The 23525-nt window shown below is 32.0% G+C and overlaps 1 protein-coding gene across 1 annotated transcript in view; it reads right to left on the reverse strand.

Annotated features, from left to right (window-relative positions):
* Positions 1–1253: 1253 nt before the first annotated feature.
* LOC129948209 (uncharacterized) overlaps positions 1254–23525 on the reverse strand; it is a 28376-nt gene continuing 6104 nt past the window's right edge. Inside the window, exons 4-6 of the mRNA XM_056059109.1 lie at positions 14743–14861; positions 5784–6483; positions 1254–2448 (exon numbers count right to left, since the gene is read on the reverse strand). Coding sequence (XP_055915084.1) covers positions 1811–2448; positions 5784–6483; positions 14743–14861 — 1457 coding nt within the window. The 3' untranslated portion in view covers positions 1254–1810. The remainder of the gene's footprint in view (positions 2449–5783; positions 6484–14742; positions 14862–23525) is intronic.

Here is a 23525-nt window from a genome sequence, read left to right on the forward strand (position 1 = left end):
AAATCTCTCCCAAAATGTTCTATGTTCTATACGCTGAATCAAAATACTTTTGAGCAGATTTGGATGTGTGCTAAGGGTCGTTGTCCTGCTGTAGAACATTTGAGAGGCAGGCTCTCATCCGCATAAGGCAGCATCGTATCCTTTGATCCATTTTACCCTCAATGAAATGTATTGGTCCAAAGCCATACCAAGAAAATTAACCCCAAAGTATGATACTGCCGCCACCATTCTTGACCGTTTTCTGGATGTATTTGTGGTTCAGTTCTTTCACATTAAGCGTTCTAACGGTTTGTACGCCATCACTTACGAACAAGTTTATCTTTGTTTTGTCCATCCACAAAACATTCCTCCACTTTTTGCCTCCTTCTGGCTCACTCCAATTAAAATGATCGTGGGCGAAATTTGTTTTCCAAAGAAAGGGCACCATTCTTACCTTCAACAAGTCTTCTGCGAACAGTTCTGGAAGTTATTGGAATCTTTAGTTTGTTTTTTATTTCTCTTAAAGACTTGTAAGGATCTTTTTTGAGAAGCAAGTTATCTTTCAGTCTTCTATTGGGGTTGTTTTGCTTGGTTTTCCCTCTGTTTTTTGGCTTTCAGCGGTCAAATTCCTTTTGCAATCAACTTGAGAGATCTGCTCATCATTCTGGCTTTTTTCCTCATTTAATAGAACTAAAATGACAGCTTTCTCTTCTGTGGAACGTTTTAATTAGAATTAATTGTAATATTATTAAAATAATTTGAATTTACTTTTTAAAGTGAAAATTTTGTTTTATAAAAGTAAAAAAAAATATCAAAAACTAATATTTTTGATACTAGTTAAATATTAAGGTCTGTGTTCCAAAGTGCTTCTATTTTAATATCCACCAAAAACACTGTCCATCCTAAGGAACGGTTCATCTCCAAACAATTAACAAGCAAAAAAAAAATAAAATCTTTTTTTTTTGCATAAGAATGTCTAACTTTTCTTGATAACGGTTAAAACTACTTCTAATGCATGTTGTTGTATTAATTTGGTTTTACTCTTAGCAACTGTCTCTGTATCTATTTTAATGTCCATGTCAAACAAAGTTACTGATTCTTATTATTCGTAAGCATGTTTGTAATTAAATCAATTTAATTGGAGAACAATTTCTGGACCATTTTCTTGTAAGTAACTTGCTAGTTGCAATAGCTTCTTTGAGAACCCTTAGTCAACTTATTTCAGTATAAAATCATTCAATCATTAATGAATGGTAAAAAGATAATTCGCTTGATCTCTTTTGCTTTTTTATTTTATCTTTATTAAAGAAATTTAATCCATCTCCATTGATGGTTTTTTATTTTTTAACTTATTAACTAGACCTTAAATCTAAATAGCATACACAAACAAAAGCTAAACAAAATTGCATGCACACCTGCCTAATAATCATAAAGGTTGCCACATACATTTCGCGGCAAAAAAAGAAGGATTTCAGGCATAAAAAAAAACTGAATCAGCAGCACCTAGCCCTCATGAGATTTCCATTAGGTTGTGACAAATATTAGTGCTATGCCATTCACCCGCACCTAGCCTTGGATTCGTATAGCTACATATATGTAGATATGTACTTTTTTCTACGAGAATTTATGCATACAGCCGTACATCGATAGGGTTCAAGTTTAAGCAGGAATAAGCTCGGCATGGGGGTGGTATTGTATGTTTTCCGTATTGTAAGCCAACATAAGGTTAAACAAAGTAATTATCAAAAAGTTTTCCACAAGACTAGAGCAATAACACCACTTCTCCTTTCTATTGCTCGTTTTCGTACTTCTGCTCTGTCAGAGCCTTCTTCTAAGCAAACTTCATCACAACGGTACTGGAACTACCAAGAACCCCTTTACTGTTGCTGGCAGGAGATTGCTGCTGGGGATGATAAGATGGTGGAGAAACACCAGCAATGACTGCAGATCCAGCAGTAACCGGTTTAGAACCAATCTGGACTACGTTTCTAGTTGGAGGATAGAGATGTGTACCATCATGTATAACACCGGGATGGGTGTACGTGTGCCCTTCGTAATTTGGATCCGTTCCATATGCATACGCCATTTTACCGCTACTACTGCTTCCTACAGACTGTGAATAGGTGTTTCCAAGATTGTTTGTTGATGATAACGTTGAGTATATTGGATTCTGTTTTAGCGTTGCTTCGTTAACAGAAACTTCAACTGGATTACTACTGCCACCAGAATCATTGAAAGAGGATGGATTTTGTGAGTACCTAGTGTAACCTGCGGCACCCGGATGATAATGCTGATAAAACTGAGGTAACGTTTGTTGCTGTAATTGCTGCTGCTTTTCAACCATCATTGGTTTAAAATTAACTGAATCCGCCGCTGATACTGTTCGTGTTCCAGTTGCTGTTTGAATTGGTCCATATATTTGTTGCTTATGAATTGATTGTTGATGGTTTGGTAGATTGATTGCATAAACTATGAGAAATAATGGTTTAAAAATGTTAATGAAAAGTTAGAACTTAATATTTTTTAAAGCTACTTAAGATATCTTTTATGACAAACCTAAAAAAAATAACAAATATTCGATGAAAATTGTATAAAATAAGAATCACTAATATATGAAAGTAACATTGGTTGGCCTCCTCGTTAACTCGCCGACCGGATTTTAATAATTTACTTTCTAGTAATTGAGATATAGAAATTATAGTTACTTGTTTATGTTTATGGTAGGTTACAAATGTTTTCAACCGAAATATAAAGAAGAAGATTATTAATTGTATGTGTTGAGTCCCATATTGGTGTGACACATTAAGGGCTATTTATGTATTATTAATTGCATTTCATTTTTTTAATTAAGGTTAAATTGAAACACGTTTTACTTTAAAGTTTTAACAATCTTCAGGTGAGATCAGATACAAACATTGAAAATCATTGTCCCAAGGGTACAATTCACATTCTGTAAGTATTTATTGCTGGCGGCAACTTCTTTGGTGCGTGACACTAATTTTTGTGACCAAAGCGAAAGTGGTGGAAGTATCCCCAAGCAAATCTCCAACAAACAAAATGCTGACATTAGCGTTATTTTGATTAAAATATAGCGCTTGCGGCTCAGAACGAAACCGAAAATCTGACTAAGTTGGTTGATGACTATGGGTTTGTAGTTTTAAATGATCTAACTGTCAATTTTACATTAACATATATGATACTACTATATCGTAAAAGGTTTGCGCTGTTATTGATTTATTTCCACCCAAAAGTGTCTGACTGATTGGAAAAAAGCTGATACTATAGAACGTTATCCATAATTTAAATAACAAGCCCAGCCTGTCATCAAATTAAGTCGATGACTCAACAGAACTGATTTAAAACATCGTCAGGGAAACAGCTGTTATGAGCTGTAGTAAAGGTAAAGAATATTATGTAGCATTCGTGTATACACTAAATTAAATTTTCTTTGGATTTGGTTTATTTCTAAGGCTAGGCAGTAGGCACGCACTAAGCCGCCATGCCGTTCGACCAGCCGCAGTGGCGTATGCGTTCTTCTACACTTGCAGATGCGCACACTACTATTAAATAAAATTGAGTGGATGGTTTTTTAGAATACCAATTTAAAAAAAAAAAGTTAAAAGTTTGTTGGCCGCAAATATCTCAAATATACCCTAAATAACTCTAGTGACTTTAATTATATATTGTGACGTAATACAAAATAAGCATACATTCGACGGTTTTTTACAAATTTAAAACAGTGCTGGGATACGACCCACATCTATGACTTCTACACATGTTATTATTATTCTTAAGGTTTAACAAAATCTTAATAACAATATTTTTTGTGAGATAAGGAATTTGAAGTCAATTTTTTTTTTGTCTTCGAAAACTATTTGCATAAGGAGCGTGTGGACTTACGATTACATGTTGACAGTTGATTTTTGGGAGTGTTATGGAACTTTTAATTTGGAGAAAGTTTGTACAAAAAAAAACAAACGGTGAATAACTTGATGGACACAAAACAGTGGCTTGAAACAACTGCTGAAAAAATATATTTTTTTGGTGGATATTTGGACGTATTCGGGAACTTTTCATTTAAAAAATAGTGCTAAAAAATACAAGTGTAGAATATCAGGTGGTCGAAAATTTATTTTTTTCTGGATTGATAATGAAATATGTTCAATTCAAGTAGGTGAACTAACGAACAATTTTGGAAGTCGTCAAAAAAACGATTTCAGCAAATCCCAATATTCCAGCTTGATTTTTATGTAAGTAAGCTTAATTAAAATTTTAAGTTTTTATTTAAAGAGAAACCATCAACTTCTTTTATTAATTGAGTTATTGCGAAAAACAAGGCTGAATTGTTTTGTCGACATTTGGTTTAAAACGGCAGATTTATTGTTGGTGACTGAAGTGTTGGCTCCCGTTTTGTGGGGAGAGTACGATAACTTAGGCGACAAAGTTTAATGACGGATTTGTATATAACAGTTAAAAGCAAGCATTTTTTATCATTTTGCTATCTCCCCCCGTTTAGGCGGTAGGGGCTATTTAGGGTAAAACTAACAATTAAGTATTATACATTTTTTGATTTTAAGAAAAATTAATGTACCCTAGTAATTAATGCTGGCAACCCTTCAATTAAATTAATTCCCTACTGAAACAAAAAAAAATGAAAAAAACACAAAATTCTAGGTTCTTACACTTTCAGAATTAATAAGATATACATTTAATAATGCCTTATCATGTAGCCTTCTTTAATTACTCAACACTAATTTTTATTTTAATGATTTATTATAATAAAATTATCTCAGCTTTTATTTTGTCCTCAATATTTCCCATTCATTGCAATGTGCATACATTCAGAATCAATGTGCATCGGTATCTCTACAATCCTATCCAATTTTTTTATTCTTTTGAAATATTGATAAAAATAAATAATAAATGATAAATAATAAATAAATACTAATAATAATAATAATAATAATAATAATAATAATAATAATAATAATAATAATAATAATAATAATAATAATAATAATAATAATAATAATAATAATAATAATAATAATAATAATAATAATAATAATAATAATAATAATAATAATAATAATAATAATAATAATAATAATAATAATAATAATAATAATAATAATAATAATAATAATAATAATAATAATAATAATAATAATAATAATAATAATAATAATAATAATAATAATAATAATAATAATAATAATAATAATAATAATAATAATAATAATAATAATAATAATAATAATAATAATAATAATAATAATAATAATAATAATAATAATTATAATAATAATAATAATAATAATAATAATAATAATAATAATTTTTTTTTTTTTTTTTTTTTTACTTTACTTGTGGAGGAATGCGTTACGCACCATAAGGAGGTATCCATACCTCCCCGTGTGCCGGGCTCACCAAGGAAAAAATACAAATTTTGAAAACCTTATAATGGCATACCGGCTTAACCTCCAAAAGTGTCTCGAAGATAACAATAATAATAATAATAACAATAATAATAATAGTAATAATAATAATAATAATAATAATAATAATAATAATAATAATAATAATAATAATAATAATAATAATAATAATAATAATAATAATAATAATAATAATAATAATAATAATAATAATAATAATAATAATAATAATAATAATAATAATAATAATAATAATAATAATAATAATAATAATAATGATAATAATATAAATAATTGCAAAAAATCTAAGAATATTGCCAAAATGATATCATGTATAAAAAATAATAATCTTTAACAATAACTTACCTAATGAAGTGGGCAGCGATTGCGGATTATAAGCTCCATTGTAAAATATCTGTTGCATTTGTTGATGCTGATGCAGACCATTAGGTTCATAGTATGGATACGGAACAATATGTGTTACAACGCCAGGGACAGCAACTAGAGAATGCACACCCTTTGGTGGAATAAGTGTAACATACTGGACTGGAACTTGTTTATATTGTTGGTCTTTGAAGACAGGCGGTGATGGCCTTGGTTTTGGCCCCGCATTATGACCATATATTATCTGTACCATTTGAGCACCAATTAATGGCAATTGCGTAGCTAAATTCTGTTGAGAATTTGGAACGTATTCTGGTGGTAATAAAACAGAAAAATAATTTTGCTGATGTGACTGTGGTGGTAAAGTCTGCGGCACTGGCGGAGGTTCGACTGGTGTTACGGAATATAACGGTTCAGGATGACTACGTGTTGGCTCCCCTGATGTTTGAGAAGCAGATACGAAAGGTCCACGATATTCACTTGAGGCATATTGTGACCCGCTTTGAGAGCCGGACTTGTACGAACTGGAGGCGTATTGAATTCCAGCTTCCGGCTTGTATGAGTTAGTAGCTACATATTGTGCATTTCGTATGGTGGCACTACCATCACCATTACTAACGGGGTGATCATGTGAATACGCTGCATTTATTGGAATTGCAGAATCTTGCTTATTGTAAAGTAACTGCGGATTGAAAAAAATGTCTTCATTATACTTTGTATTTAATTCAAACAAAACAGAATATTTGAGGAATGTTATCTGAAATGTCTTAAAAACTCAAGGCCAGGCGTTGCTTGGCTAACGTTGTTGTAAATTATACAAGGAGAACGGTAGGAGAACATTAGACTGGGCATTAATAAAAAAACATGCGTACCTTCATGACTGATTTATTACCACCTTTAATACATTGAAACTATTATTAACGAACGAAGACTTAAACGTTAAAGCTAGTATACAAGTTAACTGGTTTGGGATTCCAAGGGGAAGGACTTTGAACACAATTAATCAAAATATTCCTACAGTTGATGAAAAGCAAAAATCAATACAAACTAATTAAATTCAAATTTTTTATTAATTTTATTTAATCTTTCAAGTTAAAATGGTTGCTTAAAGAATATTTCTTCGGAATACAGTTGAATAATTGAAGTGGATTTAAACTACGCAAGAGAATAATAGCACAGATAATAAATTTATATATATATTTATATTTATTTATTTATATTTATTATCTGTGATAATAGGTTAACCAATCTTTAATTGAAGATTATGTGGTGGCATTCCAGGTATGTATATCTAGTGAATTTAAAAATTCAATTGGAATATGTACACTTTTATTTTCATTAAAAATAGTATTAAAGTGATTTAAAAGGCATAAGATCGCCTGGTAACGACTGTTGTCGTCAACATCAACATTTTTGGTTGCCAAAATAGGCCGATGTCTGAGCCAGTTATGATTCTCGTAATTACTCTGTACATCCGGAAAAATACTCTTAATCGATTAGTATTTTTTTTCCTGAAGAACAAGTGTCTGTCAGTTTGTTGCATTGCCTATTTGGTTATATTATATTCACTTTAATTTATACTTCAGTTTAAGCAACCAGATATGCTAACACCAAAACTTGAAAAATTAAAATTCGCTGTTTCCTACAAAACAAATGTATTTAGGCCTTGGCAACATGTGTTGGTTATGCTGTTAAATTGTAGCTTGAACGTAACGTCTATTACATCTATTACTCAGTTACTTACTCAATTCAGTCAACAGATGCCGCTATCTGCTAGAATCGTTTAGAGCTAACAGATAATAGTGACTGTCAAAAAATTGATAAATAATTTGCAATAAAACAATATTGATATCTTGTATTGAGATGTAAGCTGTATCATATCTTTATAGTTGTATCAAACTGCACACGGTGTACAAATTTGATTGAAATCGGTAGCTTAGGAGCCCATCGTGGACAAACATCGTGACACGTACTTTATATATGTATATTAATGTTAAATTTTTTGTTCACTACGCCTCCGTAATCTTATTTTCTAACTCGAAAGGCAGTTTTTTGTCCTTGTTGCTTAATTTTCTTTATTAGATATAAAATAAAAAAAATTGTTTCCTCCTCTTTATTCGTTTTTATAAATATTATTATACAAATTTCAGTTTTACGTCACTTCACTTACTATAAGCAGAATACTTTATATTCTTGCAACAAAACCTTTGTTCTTCTAGATTTTTCTTTAGCCGATTATTGATTAGAGTTTCCTAAACCTCGGACAGTTGAAAGGAAGGAATGTAAGTACTATTTCATCATAGTTAGAGGGTAAAAGGCGTCTTTTTAGGAAGATACTGTGCGGATACTGTTTTCCATCCACTTGGAAAGCGTCAGTTGCAGTATAGTAGTTGGAAAAGCTTAACACAACAAAAAAAAAAGCTTAACGATATGCAATACTAGGTGTTTTCTGACCTGAATTGTCAAGTTATCAAAAATTTTGTTAATAAATGCAACAGTATATGCATGGTATATATATATTGTAAACTCTCTGCATCCCAATGAGCTTTGCTTTGCTTAGAGTTACTCTACACTGAAGTTTTGCAAATTAAATGTTTTATTCTTAACTAACATTATGATTGATACTTCCACTTCGTCTAATGATATAGAATAGCTCAAAACTCCTCCTAATTTATCTTCTACAGATAAAGATATTCTAGTGCAATCAGTTTTTGTATAAAAATGCAGAAATTAAAGAAAAGAAAAAGCCCAGAAAACTAGGTGCTTGCTTAGAATAATACCCCCCTAGCAATTGTCAATATCAACGAACCCCATATTGAACTCAAGCTCAGCTTCCTATAGCTACTTTTTAACTGGAACAATTAGCTGTCTCCAAAATAAATATTTGAATCTCATCTAGATCCCGTTGATATAATTTCTCATTCGCAAAATAGCTTTGTTTCCTCTTTTAAATTAGTAACGAATCCCTCCTTCTTTGCTTCTATGTATTTGCAATACAAATACATGGCCCATAAAGACTTTAGTCAAAGAATTTACACAGAGTCAAAAACAAGGTGTTTCTTTTAAAATCAGGTCAACAAACCTAACAGGCTTGCAAAACGTAAGGGGACTTCGTAGCTGCCGACATATTTCTTAATTCTCATGACGTATTCGTTGTGACAGAAACTTGGTTTAATTCAAGCTTTTCTGTTTTTCGTAAGACTACACATGCATACATATATGGCAATGATCGATTTGGGCCAAGTATGTAAGTAATGAAAGAGCATTATTATGTGTTTAGTTTGGGAGAAATAATTGAAATAAAACTAACGTTTTTGAAAAAAAAAAAAACAAAAGCAAAAAATAGAAGAAAACAAGAAATACCACGGCAGTTCAATAACTTTTTTTTGCAAACTTAATTGGTACAGACATCATAATTTTTATTAATAATGTGTTTAACCACCTTTCTTTGAAATCATTCGAAAAATTCAATTTGGTATTTTTTCGTAGGTAGAGTGTTTTAAGCTTCCTTAATTCCCTCGGGAAAGTAGTCCGCAAACATTTTCAACGATGTTAAAATCAGGTAAGTATTGAGGCCATCCGTTTGAAGCAAAACTAAAATATTTTTTTTTTAGAAACCAAATTAAGAAAAAAAATTAAAGACAATTTAAAAAATATATCGGTTAGTTTTTGAGAAAATTTCGAAATTGAAAAATGACTTCTCTACCATCGTAATGTCATGTTTGAATAAAATCTCGATTTAAACATTTTTTACGAATGCAATCCTTGCCATATGGGTGATTATACAAAAGTTTTGTAACTTTTGAGGATATTTTGTTTACGATAGTTATTAAATCAAACTTCTACAAATTCGGTTGTATATGATAGCTTATCTAATTAATATATTGTTCCCAGTCGGGTCAAAAACATGGTATCTACTGTTACATGTTATAAACAGTTTTTATAATTAAATTTAATGCAAATTAGTAAAAATCTCTTAGGATTTAATAATGATCACTTAAAAACAGACTTTTGACATTTAATGTAACGTTGTTCACGTCTCTTTTACTACTTTCTAATAGCTTTACTAAATATTTCGAAGAAATAAACAAGCAATATAAACAAAATCTAACAATATTTATATTAAAAGTACTAATGATCATGAAATGAAGACAACAAACATAACCCAAACTCTGGTACGGTTATCATCGCCGACAAATTGTGCGACCCGCAACTAACTTTTTTACCAACATTAAAATTCAAAGTGTTATATTTGACGTTGAGTCGGCGATATTTTGCACGATTTTTTAATTTAAATAACACACAACGGATTGACGAATGCAACTGAACACGAAATGTCTTATTTTTTAAATAAAGTGGAGAACACTGCATTATGAAAGTTGTAGTAGGTATATATTTTACTATGTATATGTGTATTTACATCACAGATTGTAGTAAATTGATAAGTTTTTTTCAAATCAATTATAATTTTTAATAGACAGTTACTTAATTGTTGGTTTTAGGGGTTGTGACATGCCAAAGGACTGAGGTTTCAAGAACTAATTGTGTTTTTTTTAAAACTTGTATTCAAAATGAAGAACTGAAATTGGGTGACTAAATAAAGGTCTTTCATTGTTTTAAAATAATCTCAATAAAATATATTAAGACTTTGTATATTTTGGTTGATGACATCGAACCCAACTTTTAATTATAATGATTTTAGGTATTTCACGAAGCAATACCTTCAAAAAAAAGAGCAGTTATTACCCAAATAATATGGTGCTCTAATGATACAAAACAATGCATCCAATTTTCTGTGAAATAACATACTCTGTCCAATATGTATGTGAAATACAGGCCTTATATAAGGGCTTTCCTCTGCACAAAATAACCCGATGTACATAATATGTACAACTATCTCAAATTCCTTAAATTTAAAATATTACCACTGCATTATCTCGTCATAATTTGTATCCGTTAGATGTACCAACATGCCTTTCGCACGGCTCGATCCGTAACGTACTAATGGTGTAGTAAATTGCAGTGTCCCAGTACAAAAGTAAATGTTTCAGGGGAGTTTTCAAAAATGAAAGATTTGTATAGGGTCTTAAGGATATTTAAGGCAACATTATTGCCGTTATCTTTTTTTTTTTGTTACACATTTTGTTTAATTTCTTCTTGGTATTTCGGAATAATAATTTAAAATAATATTAAAAGATTAGGGTATCCGAAATTGGAAAAGTTGTTTATTTGAGTGGATTTTTAAGTGTGTGTAGATTTGTCCATAAGTATTAAGTATTTTGTTGGTAAAAGGTCTTCAGGTCAAAATAAAACAAAGTATTGAATTGCTCGTGATGTTTCGTCCATATAAGGACATCATCAAATTATTTTTAATGTTTATCCAATTGCATTGAAAATATATATTACAAACATTATAACTAAAAGCAACTTACACCTATTATATTTATAGTGTACTAGCAGAAAGTACCATTTCTTGGTTTTGTTTGTTTATGTCCTGTGAATTTCTTTCAGGAAACTACTTTTTTCTTTTTGTTAACGTGTTTACTTTCATTACTTTACATCATTAAGTTCATCGTTAAGGAAAATATAATTGAAATACATCCTGCGATTGGCAACGTAAATTGATCCAAAATATCTCTCATATTTCTTCTAACACCTCGGAAAGACTTCCATATCACTCTAAAATACTAAATATTTACGAATCATATTTCTGGGGTGGAATCGGCTAAGGTGATAGTTGACTATCATTTTTGTGATAGTCAAACTGACTATCATTTTCATTACGCCTGTGTAATATGATACAACTCATTTCAATTTGATTGAACAGTTTCAGATGCAAATTTTCAAAATTCATTGTTGCCGTGGTGAGATTTTAAATTGATTCCTATAAAATATCTAAATAAAAGATAAAAGTATCAAATTCTTAATTTTCTTGCTTTTTTCGAATGTCGTAAGCTTTGTCGGTCACAGAAATCTGTTTTTAAAGAAATAAAGCGAACTAAGGAAATTTTCCAGTCGTTTATGTAAGCGTCTGGTAGCTCTTTTTTGAATAAACATATTTGTTTGAAAATTACTGTTACATTTTTTTGTGATACCTTTTTAGGTATCAATTTGACTATCAACTTACATATGTACATAGATCAAATTAGATTATTTTGATTGTCATTTATCAACAATCTCCTTAGCCGATTCCACCCCTGAATTCTATAATCGTAATCAGAAATTGTTACGAATTCTGAAAAACCGTACAAAAATTCGATTGCGATGGAAATTATTTGTGAAGCATATTACTGACAAATTATTTTCCGTTAAAAACAAAAAAATGCTGACATCAATACATCAAAAATAATAAAATAAATCCACAGGAGACAAAAAAGACAAAACAAATTTTGCATTCATTCACCCTCGTCAAGGCCGACTAAAAATGCAATAGACATACATAGACACAAACAAATATGAAATTGCAATGAAACCCACAAACACAACCTCAAACTTACTATACACTTACCGTTAAACAAAAATAGACAAAATTGCACAATCTGGCTTAATAATATCAACTGTAATGGAAAACTACATGAAAGTTGTAACCTGATTTACATAGGAACAATCAGCTAGGTTCCCAAAATCGAGTGAAATGAAATCGAAATTCAAAATAGAATGAAATTGTTTTCAGAGTTTTATCATTCGATCAATTTCATAATTTTAAATACTTTCCGAAATCGCTTTAAGTTAAATTAAAGTATCACATTACTCAATGAATGATCCTGTTGATTGTCATAAATGGTATGATTTCTTATGTTTTTATTTGTGTTGTGCTTTTTAATAAAATCAATATTAAACATTAGTGTTTCTCTATTCGCATTAAGTTGATCCACATGGCAGCTAACTGCAGGTTTATAAATTAATATCGTGTGGGAAGACACTGGTTAAACGTGCCTTGAAAGTTTTTGAGAGGACATTGTCTTAGTTGAAATTTTATTAGAGAAACAAAAATTAAATTAAAATCGATAGAAGCGAATTTCAGAACTCCAATTTATACATAATTAATACATCGATTTTAATTTCATTTTGAGTAATTTAATCTTTTAGCTAACTTTTCCTGCTTTTTACTCTCAAAAATAATATTACGATAATTTCTTTGATTTGTTTTTTATTTAAAATTATTCTAACAAGTTTTTAAGAGTACCAAATGTGAAATAAAGAAAGAGGATTCTGCCGATCCGTTTTTTCGGGATATTCTTACTGTACAATGAATAGATTCCCAAAAACAAGCCTAATGTAAAAGGTCTTAAAATAGAACATAGTCAAAACAAAAGAATAATTATCGAAATACATATAATCAACTCGAACAATACAATCGATAGACGAACGGACATGGAAGAAGTAAGTCCGCCATATAAATATCTGTCGTTGATGAGGTGAATGCGGAAAAAGCTCTAACATCAAATGTAATGTAAAATTATTGGAAACAAGCTTTAATGACCGGACTTAATTTGAGATCTCTTTAATCAGCAAATTTTGCTTGTTTAGCTCAATTTAATGAAAGGTTTAATTGAATTCAGTTTGTTCAAAAAACGTATGCAGTTATGGGGTTTTACTTTTTAAGTGAAGACTTATGTAGGTATATGTACAATGTACATAGTACATATGTACATATTTCTTAAAATTTAGCATTTAAAGATTGTTTTTAAGTAATACGAGAAAAAAGTAATAACGTCAAATAAAAAGCAAACATGCCTTGTTTTTTTTAATATGATTGATTTTGAAATGAAGTGAAGCAATTCAAAAAACAATTATACAAAATATTAAAACATACAACATAAATAAGTTGCATTTGGCCTTCGTGAATACGAGTTTCTGGAAGTTTTAGTAATTGAGAGGTGATAACACAAATAGTATGAACGATTTTACCATTTCAGTAGGTGGGCGATATTGACTTTTTCTGAAAATTAAGATTCGGAAGGAGATTTTTCTTTCAAAGAATATTTTGTAAAATTATTTACAGAAGTGGTACCCGTGGCATGATGGTTAGTGCGTTGGACTGTCATGCTAGAGGTCTTGGGTTCGATCCCTGCCTATGCCATCTAAAGTCTTTTCACGGGTACTGCCTCTTGCGAGGAATTGACAAATTCTCCAAGAGTAAATATTGTCATGAAAAAGTGCTTTCTCAAAATTAGCCGTTCGGAGTCGGCATATAAACTGTAGGTCCCCTCCATTGCTGACAACATTACTCGCACACAGGAATGGTTGAGAGTTGTAAGTCACTAGGCCTTGGTTCTCAACGGACTCTCGCTCCACCCAATTTATTTATTTATTTATTTCCAGAAGCCAGAATTATAAGCCGGATAAAGTAGCTGTTTTAGTTTTTGTTTCGGTTGATTAGAAACATTCCTGTCTGTCTTCCTTTTCTATATCCCTCATCACAGCACTAATTGAAACCAATGTCCAAAATTCTTAGTCACTGCAACGCAACAATGCTAGTCTTCGACCTTAACATTCCCAAATACCATCTGAAAGATACTCTTTACTATTTCCCTTTTTGGGTCTGCATTTCTCTTCCCTTTTAATTTCAAGCTTAATAAAATTAAATTGATAGTTCTTGTAAAGATCTCAATTAATGTTGAAAACTGATAACAAGAACTAAACAAAAAATTTAAGTTATGTTCATTTATAGCTTGTATTAAGCTGAATAAATAAATACTTCACTCATAAATATTAAATAAAGTACAGAAAGTTAAGGTTAAGCTTCGATATATTTAGCTTACTTTTCTTTAACGCTATTTTACCTATTACCTAAGGGAAGATGTACGTTTTTTTTATTTACGTTATTCAAATATTATACTATCTGATATATTTCAAGTTATAATTTTAAGTACAACAATTTTGGATTAAATGTTTTATTTTATTCAAATGTTTTATAATTTTTATTACATGAACTCACCTGGGGACTGTTTGGATTAGCAACATAGTTTGTAGAAGTTGTTTTCAAATGTTCACCTGGATAGTGATACTGATATATTGGACGGAAAGGTTCTTCTCTTTGCCCAAAACTGTACACTTCTAAAAATAATTGACAATAAAAATGATTAGTGAAATGACCAACTCTGATATGTTTTATGGGGAGAGTACAATGGCGACAAAGTTTAATGACAGAGTGGCGATTTTAAAAAATTATTAATTAATATGGAAAACAATAGTTACAAAATAACGGTGATACTTACAATTAAGTTTAATACATTTTTTAAAGCCAAAACTTTTTTCTGTTAGATTGTTTTTAAATCAAGTTAAAAATATGCAAAGTTTTTTGAAAAAATTAGTTCAAACTCAAAATGGAGGTTAAAAAAAATAAAAAAAAAGTTTTAAGGTGGTTTTTTTTTCAAAATTTTAGGAATATCTTTAATTTTTTTTTAGAATTAATTACCAAAAAAACTTATATCTCGGTGTGGCATACACCCAAACCAGCACACACACCACTGTTGCATACACCCAAACTCGCACACACCCCACTGTTTCATACACCCAACCTAGCACCTACCCCAAATTATATAGTGTGCCCAAGCAGGGGGCACCATACCCCCATACACCCCTCAAACCCACCATTATTACTATGGAAATAAGATTAAAATAGTGGTTGTTTCCAATTTTTGATTGAAAATCAATGAGAGCAACAAATTTAAAAAAGAGGCTGGGATGCTACACACACTAATAACTTCCCATCCCGTCTGTCGATTTGTCTTTCTTCAAAGTTTGTAGGTTTTCGTGTTGGGTTAAAAAGTTGTCAATTGAATTATTCTTAAAAAATTTAAAATTACCAACAATATTTTTCATATAAAGAAATAGTTTAGTTTGTTAAATAGATTTTTAGTCGAAAACAATTTTAGAAGCGTTTCTTAAATTTTTACAAATTGGATGAATGAAATTAATTTGAGAGTTATCAAGAACCGAACATCAATTTTTACTAAATTTACATTTTTTTCTAGATTTATATTTTTTTGAAAAAAACGGGCTGTTAGATTTTTATGAGAAAAACAACTACTGAATATCGAAACAATATTCTCTGTGAAAGAAAAAAATTGAAGACAATATTTTTAATTTTTGAAAAGTTTCTTGAGTCGAAAGTAAATTTTTACCAAGTTTCTTATTGCTTGTAAGAAAACTGTCAGATAGATTTTGCTCACAATTTTACTGAATGTTGGCAACACTGTTTTTTAAATGATAAAAGTAGTTTAAAGCCAATATCTCAAAGTTTTGAAAAGATATTTGAGTCAAAAATCAAATTTAACCAACTTTTATTAAGTTTTTGGTTTAGGTTTTTATTTTTTGTAAAGAAACTGTCAATTCGATTTTTCTCAAAATTTTCCCCGATGTTAAGAACGTTATTTTTCTTTGCAAATAATTGGAGATAAAATCATTTTTATTCCTAAAATTTTCGAAGTGACAAATTATTTTGTTCAGTTTTTTTATTTATAAAAAAGCCGTTAATTACATTTTTTCAAAGAATAAACTTGTTTGGTATCACGTTACAATATATAATATAAAATTTAATTCAAGTCTCTAGCGTTATTGGTTCGTGAGAAGGGTTAACCAAAATGTTCACCTTTTTTTTAAGCTGCTATGGTAAAAAAATCACCACGCAATTTTCTTGAGAGCCCTTTCTGCATATTTCTGCATTAATATCTGTATAACAAAAATTATTTAAAATTGATATCCTTAGTGGTTCTTGAGCTATGGACGACGAAAAAACGTCGCGAACGTACGGTAACACCTTACACACGCACGAACAGACATCTATCTACAAATCTTTTATTTCGACTCTAGGGACCTTGAAACGTCGAGAAATGTAAAAATTTTCAATTTGAAAATCGGACCCATTACAATAACTTCCTATGGGAAGTTAAAAAATTATTTATAATCTTATGGTTATAAATGAATGACATTTTATTTTAGTTTTTGTACTGAAATTTTTAGTTTAAAATTAAAATTTTCAAAAACCAAGTTTCGTTTTGACTTGATTTAAAAACTGGTTTAAAGCCAACAGAACGTATAATACTTAATTGTAAGTATTACCGTTATTTTTTAAATGTTTTTAAATAGCCTCTCCCGCCTAAACGGTGGTAGATAGACCCCCTCCTATATTAAAAAAATGCAGTTTTTAACTTTTTTTTTAAATTCCTTTATAATATTTTGTCGCCGGAGTTATCGTACTCCTGCCTGTTTTATACTTTAAGATATCAAAAATAATTTAAAAGGGATCCATCCTACTCTTTAGTAATCGACCCACACCCGACTAAATCCGATTTCAAAAGTATATTGCGCCACTAATTTTTCATGAGATCTTCCAATGTATGTACATATAAATACATGGCGCAAGGTGCCTCAGAGTCCTCGTCAAAGAAGACAATAATGGGTTCCTGAACACATTGTTAGCCGAAAAATGTATCAGTTAGTTTCCTTGTTTCCACTTCCTTTTCAAGTTATGACGGTTTTTATGAGTCTTGGATTCCTTTTATAAATTGACTCTTTATTAAGCAAATATCATGATAAACAAGAATAAGTGGTATAGTTTTAACTGTCTCTTAGACTTTTTTTCATACGAATAACAATTTTGGTAATTTATTATGAAAACTTTTTTTGTTTGCATTAGCTGAACTTTTTTTTTAAATGTATAATTTTCATTCTGTTTGATGAAAACCTCACTTGTTTGCTTATAAAATATACATATTTTTTCCAAACTCCATTTAAAATTTTACAATGAAAATAAATACAGTAAATCTTTATTTCAATGAAATCAATTATTTTGCTTTACTTTTGATCATTTGATTAAGTTGAATAAAATAAGTAACTTTAATATTATTATGACCAGTTAAATACAAATCAATCAAACACATATAAATTGTTGAAAGTGCATAACAACGTCATCAGTTGAACAAAATAAAAACTTTACCACAAGAAGCATTCTTCTGCCTCAAAATCCCAAAAATGAAAAAGTTTACACGTTAACCTTTGTAATCAACGCAAGTGAGAGAGGTTTTAATAAAAGTAAACTTCCACATTGTACTTAATAAAGAAGACCTCCAGATTTAAATCACTTGCAGGCAACCAGAATAAAAAACGAATTTTACATTTCATTTTAATAATTCACAATCACGGGACACTATTTGATGCTATAATTGGACAACTAGATCTGGCGTACAGCGGTGATAACTTTTATAATAAATAAAACCATTATTACTTAGTGTAGTAGATAAGTAGAACCGCTGAAACAGAATGGTTAATGGATAGAGGAAAACAAAAAGGATACGCAAATGCATTCAAACTTACTTTCACCTGTTATTAGGCTAGTTTTGGTGTCAAAGAAAGGTTATCTAGTTCTTCTTCCAACTGGATAGGGCTTCCAAGCGTAAAGTTGGCACAACCCAGTGTTGCCTAAACTTTAAATTTTGTCAGAAAGTGTAGACAGCTCATATAATATCTTTTTGTTAAATAACTTCGCTACTTCCAATTACTACGATGTGTCTGAAACGCATTCCTAGCTACACGGCGGTTTTTGAAATGCGTTAAAAATAAAATTTTAATACGAAAAAGCATAATGCCTGCTAAATACTTTCAATTAGTATTTTTATTAACAAGAAAATGTTTTTCTTTAAGTTTTAGCTATTTTCTGTTATTATAATTTTTGGTAGGATTATGATTTTTGTAAGAAAAAATGTCTCTAAATGATACAAAATATTAAAAATATATAAACTAGGGTGATTCATTTCCGCAAAAAAAAATTTTTCTCGGCGCTCAAGCAAAATATTAATCTACCTGTAGAAAAAAAAAATTTCACCAAGGTAGAGCTCTTAATATCAATTTTAAATGCTTGCAGTTTAAATTTAAAGTTTTCCCATTTAAAATACATGTAAAAAAAAATATATTTTTTTCAAATTTCTAATGCTCGCCCGCTTTTTACAAATCATAATAACTCTGGAAAAGTTATTGTTGTAGAGAATTATATCGATAGTAAATAAGAAAAATTAATTTAAATAGCATAATTGGTTAATATTTATCAATTACTTACGTTTTAAGATATAAAAATGGCCGTAAATTCATCAAATATTTGTTAAAAGACTTTTTTTACGATTCAGCTCTTTTTTTTCACTATTTTTTGCGAATTGTTGAAAAAAATTGCAAACAAAAATGTTCATTCAAAAAATTGAACTTTGATGACTCCTACTGGCGAACCACTACGAGTTACAAAAAAAAAAACATAAAACAATTTTAAAGAGCGTGAAATTCCCTATAAGGTCCACAAAACCGATTCACAATATTGTAAAAAGCGGGCGAGCATTAGAAATTTGAAAAAAAAATATTTTTTTTTACATGTATATTTGAAATGGAAAAACTTTAAATTTAAACTGCAAGTACTTAAAATTGATATTAAGAGCTCTACCTTGGTGAAAATTTTTTTTTCTACAGGTAGATTAATATTTTGCTTGAGCGCCGAAAAAAAAAATTTTGTTTGCGGAAATGAATCACCCTAATATATACATATATTATTATATTTATATATTAATATATTTAATATTAATACAGGTATATATTACGCCTTTGAAGTCATCTTTCTTCGGTCTTTAGTTACTCTAGATCTAAGGACCTCAACCATAGCGAAGTGTAGCTAGCCAAACGAACAATCCAAATATCTTTACAAGTAAAACCTTCAGTAAAACAGAGCCAGGTTACGCGACAGACAAAAAGGAGCTTATCGCAATTGTTTGGGCACTTACAAATCTAAGCAATTATCTGTACGGTGTAAGAGGAATCCTCATAAATATAGACAGTAACCCTAGCGCGAAGTGGGAATTTATAGAAGAATACGTCTGAAAATTAAAGGTGGCATACAGTTTTATTTTGAAATTTTAGGACAAATCAAACACATTATTATGAAAGGTCTATCTGTAGGTTTACCGAAAAGACATCCTTTTAAATAAAAACCCTACTAACATAAATTCAAACCGGTAACATTTTTATTTTGTAATCAGATTGTTGAGGATATTGCAGGGAAAAACGCACAACTAACCATATTTTCACATTGACATAAAAGAGCTCATGGACGAGCTTAGGAAGTAATCGTGCATAGATATTTTTTCCGAATATATTCAAACAAATTATTGGAATAAATTGAATATGTAGGAAGCTAAACTCTCATAAAAAACATAAGGTAATAAATCAGTGCTTAGTTTGTGAAGACGTGCGAAAATTTGTGTATTCAAATTAATTAAAACAACCCCTAAATTAAAACGATATTGTGTCTCTCATGGGTCAACGAGGGTACCTGAAGGCAGCCAAGGAACAACTTCTCAGCACTATCGAGAGGGAAGTTGATGTGCAGCGGCACAAATAAGGGTCCGAGGTGTCGACCGGCTTTGCTTCCAGGCTCGGATACGAAGTGGACATCATGCTGCAGCGATTTGCACCTGTTGAAGAATTCTCAACTTTAGACAACCGACGTTATGGAACCAACCTACGAAGCTTCTCCTGAGGGTACTGAGGCATGCACTGCCAATGCTACAAAAAAGAGGAAGAAGCTTTTTGAAGAGGAAACAACCGCATTTCAAGAAATAGCGCCCAAAATCAACAACAAACATCCAACCCACCCAAGAGGAAACTGCCTACTAAGGCCAAGGAGCTAAACATGGAACCACAAAAACCGGTATCCAGTGCTGCCCCAGACAACAATGCAGAGTTCACTACCGTCACAGGACGCAAGCAACCTGCCCTTAAGTGCTACAGGGATTTTAAATTGAACGGAGTGCAGGTTAAGTACGAAGTCATGAACATTAACAAAAGGAAATCCATCATCACAACTAAATCCAAGGCTGATTACGATATAGTGAGGACTTACCTTCGGGGGAAGGAGGTCCAGAACTCCAGAGGAAATCGTAAAGGAACTTAACGCCCAAGGCTTGAAGGCCACGAAAGCGTCTCTCTTCCGCTCGAACAAGAGCATTTGTCATTGAATTTGACAAGGAAACCGAGCTTGTTGCCGGCACCCTCACCAAGACGAATCTGTTAAATGGGAAAAGCTACGCCCCAACGTCCTTACCCAATGCCGAAAATGCCAGTCGTTTGGGCATGTAAAACCACCTGCGAGATGGTCCCTCGCAGCGCAAATGCAGCGAAACCCACGAAGAAGGGCAATGCAAGAGAACGGACCCAACCGTTGGAAAACCATACTGCGTTCTTTGCAAGGAAGAAATCTTACGGAACCTTTTACGTAACCGCCGGCCCGCTGCATAACAGAGGCTGAAGCAACCGGAAAAGCCCGGAATCCCTCCCCGGATCCGTTCCCTAATCCTACCCAACAACAACCGACAAGGACGCATGGTACTGCTCACACCATCCGCTACAAATCATCATAAAAAACTAATTAAACTTATAATGTTAGCCTCAGATATAATATTTAAAAAATATTTACTTTAAAACTTAACTAAATTGCTCCTGCAATAACCCTTAAAAGCTTGGAGCTTGAAATTAAATCCCTCCAAAAAAGTGCCGTTAGTGAAAGAACACTAATGACTGATTTTGGAATGGAATATTTTCCTGTCATTCCACTTTTATATTCTTTTATAATTTGTTCTTTTATTTTGTTAGAGTAAAACTTTTCGTAAAACGATAGTCAAAGTGATATCGTCAAAACGTGAACCAACTAACGAAGCTTCTCCTGGAGGTACTCAGGCATGCACTGCCATGGTACCCAAAAGAGGAAGAAGCTTTCTGAAGAGGAAACAACCGCATTTCAAGAAAAAGCAACATCAACAACAACCATCCAACACACCCAACAGGAAACTGCCTACTAAGGCCAAGGAGCTAAACATGGAACCACAAAAACCGGTATCCAGTGCTGCCCCAGACAACAATGCAGAGTTCACTACCGTCACAGGACGCAAGCAACCTGCCCTTAAGTGCTACAGGGATTTTAAATTGAACGGAGTGCAGGTTAAGTAAGGAGTCGTGAACATTAACAAAAGGGAATCCATCATCACAACTAAATCCAAGGCTGATAACGATATAGTGAGGACTTACCTTCGGGGGAAGAAGGGGGATAGGAAAAACATCTTGATGGGAAAAAAGCTCCACAACTCCCATCAGCCAGTGGAAATCGTAAAGGATACTTAACGCCCAAGGCTTCAAGGCCACGAAAGCGTCTCTCTTCCGCTCGAACAAGACCAAAACGGCAAATTTCAATGCATTTGTCACTGAATTTGACAAGGAGACCGACCTTGTTGCCCACACCCGCACTACGACACTTTTTAACGAATCTGTTAAATAGGAGAAGCTACGCCCCAACGCCCTCACCGCAATGCCGAAAACGCCAGTCGTATGGGCATGTAAAAAACAACTGCTAGATGGTCCCCTCGCCAGCGTCAAATGCAGCAAAACCCACGAAGAAGGGCAATGCAAGAGAACGGACCCAACCGTTGGAAAACCATAATGTGTTCTTTGCAAGAAAGAAGGACACCCAGCAAACTACGAAGGATGTCCAGTCCGTAAGCGCCAAGAGGGAAAAGGACCGCAACAGGATCGCCAATAAACAACAGGCAGCCACTAAAGCCTCATCGGTAATAAGACCTGGTAAGTCATTTTCTGATATTATTAAAAACAATAGTTCCTTTTCTAATGCCATTACCAAGAAATCCCCCCCCCCCCCCCCAGATCATCACTACCCCTGTTGATTGTCCTGAGCCCCGTAAACCAACCAACCCTATTCAACCGAAAGGTTTAAAAACAACCCCGAGCTCATTCCTCGAAGACGCTCAGAAATTCTTCAGGTGTGACTTTATCACACTTCTCTCGAAAATCAATGATTTTCTGCCTCTATACGAAGCAAGCCCCAACGAGACCAGCAAGAAACCCATGTTTCTTCCCTTCTGCATTAAAATATGTATAAAACAATAAAACAACTCAATGTTATTTCATATAACATCAGATATCGCATCCTAAACGCATAGCCTTTGAGAAATTCCTTGAAAAAAAAACAAACCCGACGCCGTTTTGCTCTTCGAGACTAGATTAGCCTCAAGGCATCGGCCATTCTTCGAATAATACTCTCTGTTTCGAATGGATAGAGATACATCAACTAAAACAGGCACTGCCATTTTAGTTAACTCAACTTTCCATTGTCCTAAAGTCATTCGTCAAGGTCTAACCACCTTTGAAGTGACTTGCGTAGTCCTCACTTTGGACAACAGTGAGAACATTCTTCTTGTGTCTCTTTACAATAGATGTAACACGTCCCAAACGGACATTAAACATGACCTTAATCTGCTCAACGCATTCTGTCAAAACCATTCTAAATTTATAATCGGCGGTGATTTCAACGCCCGCCACCAAATATATATGATTCAGAGTCTGATCATCTAGCTGTCAAGCTTATTATCCGTCCCCTGTTCGAAATTAATAAACTAGCTACCACAGCTCCAGATTTTATTAATCTCAGCAGAATTAACTGAGATATTTTCCAAGGTTCCTTAACGGACAAATTGAAAAATCAAACCAACATACAGTTCATCCTCCAATTTAGACAACCTAGAAATCGATTCTGTTATCAATTTCTTAGAAAATTCCATAACAGACACTCTTGCTGAAAAAGCACAACCCCGTGTTTTCTACTCAAAATACAAAGACCTCCCCGAGCACATATCTTATATGCATAAATATGCGCAAAAACTTAGAAAAATTCTT

The sequence above is a fragment of the Eupeodes corollae genome, chromosome 2 (genome assembly GCF_945859685.1).
Source record: "Eupeodes corollae chromosome 2, idEupCoro1.1, whole genome shotgun sequence".
NCBI classification, from domain to species: domain Eukaryota; kingdom Metazoa; phylum Arthropoda; class Insecta; order Diptera; family Syrphidae; genus Eupeodes; species Eupeodes corollae.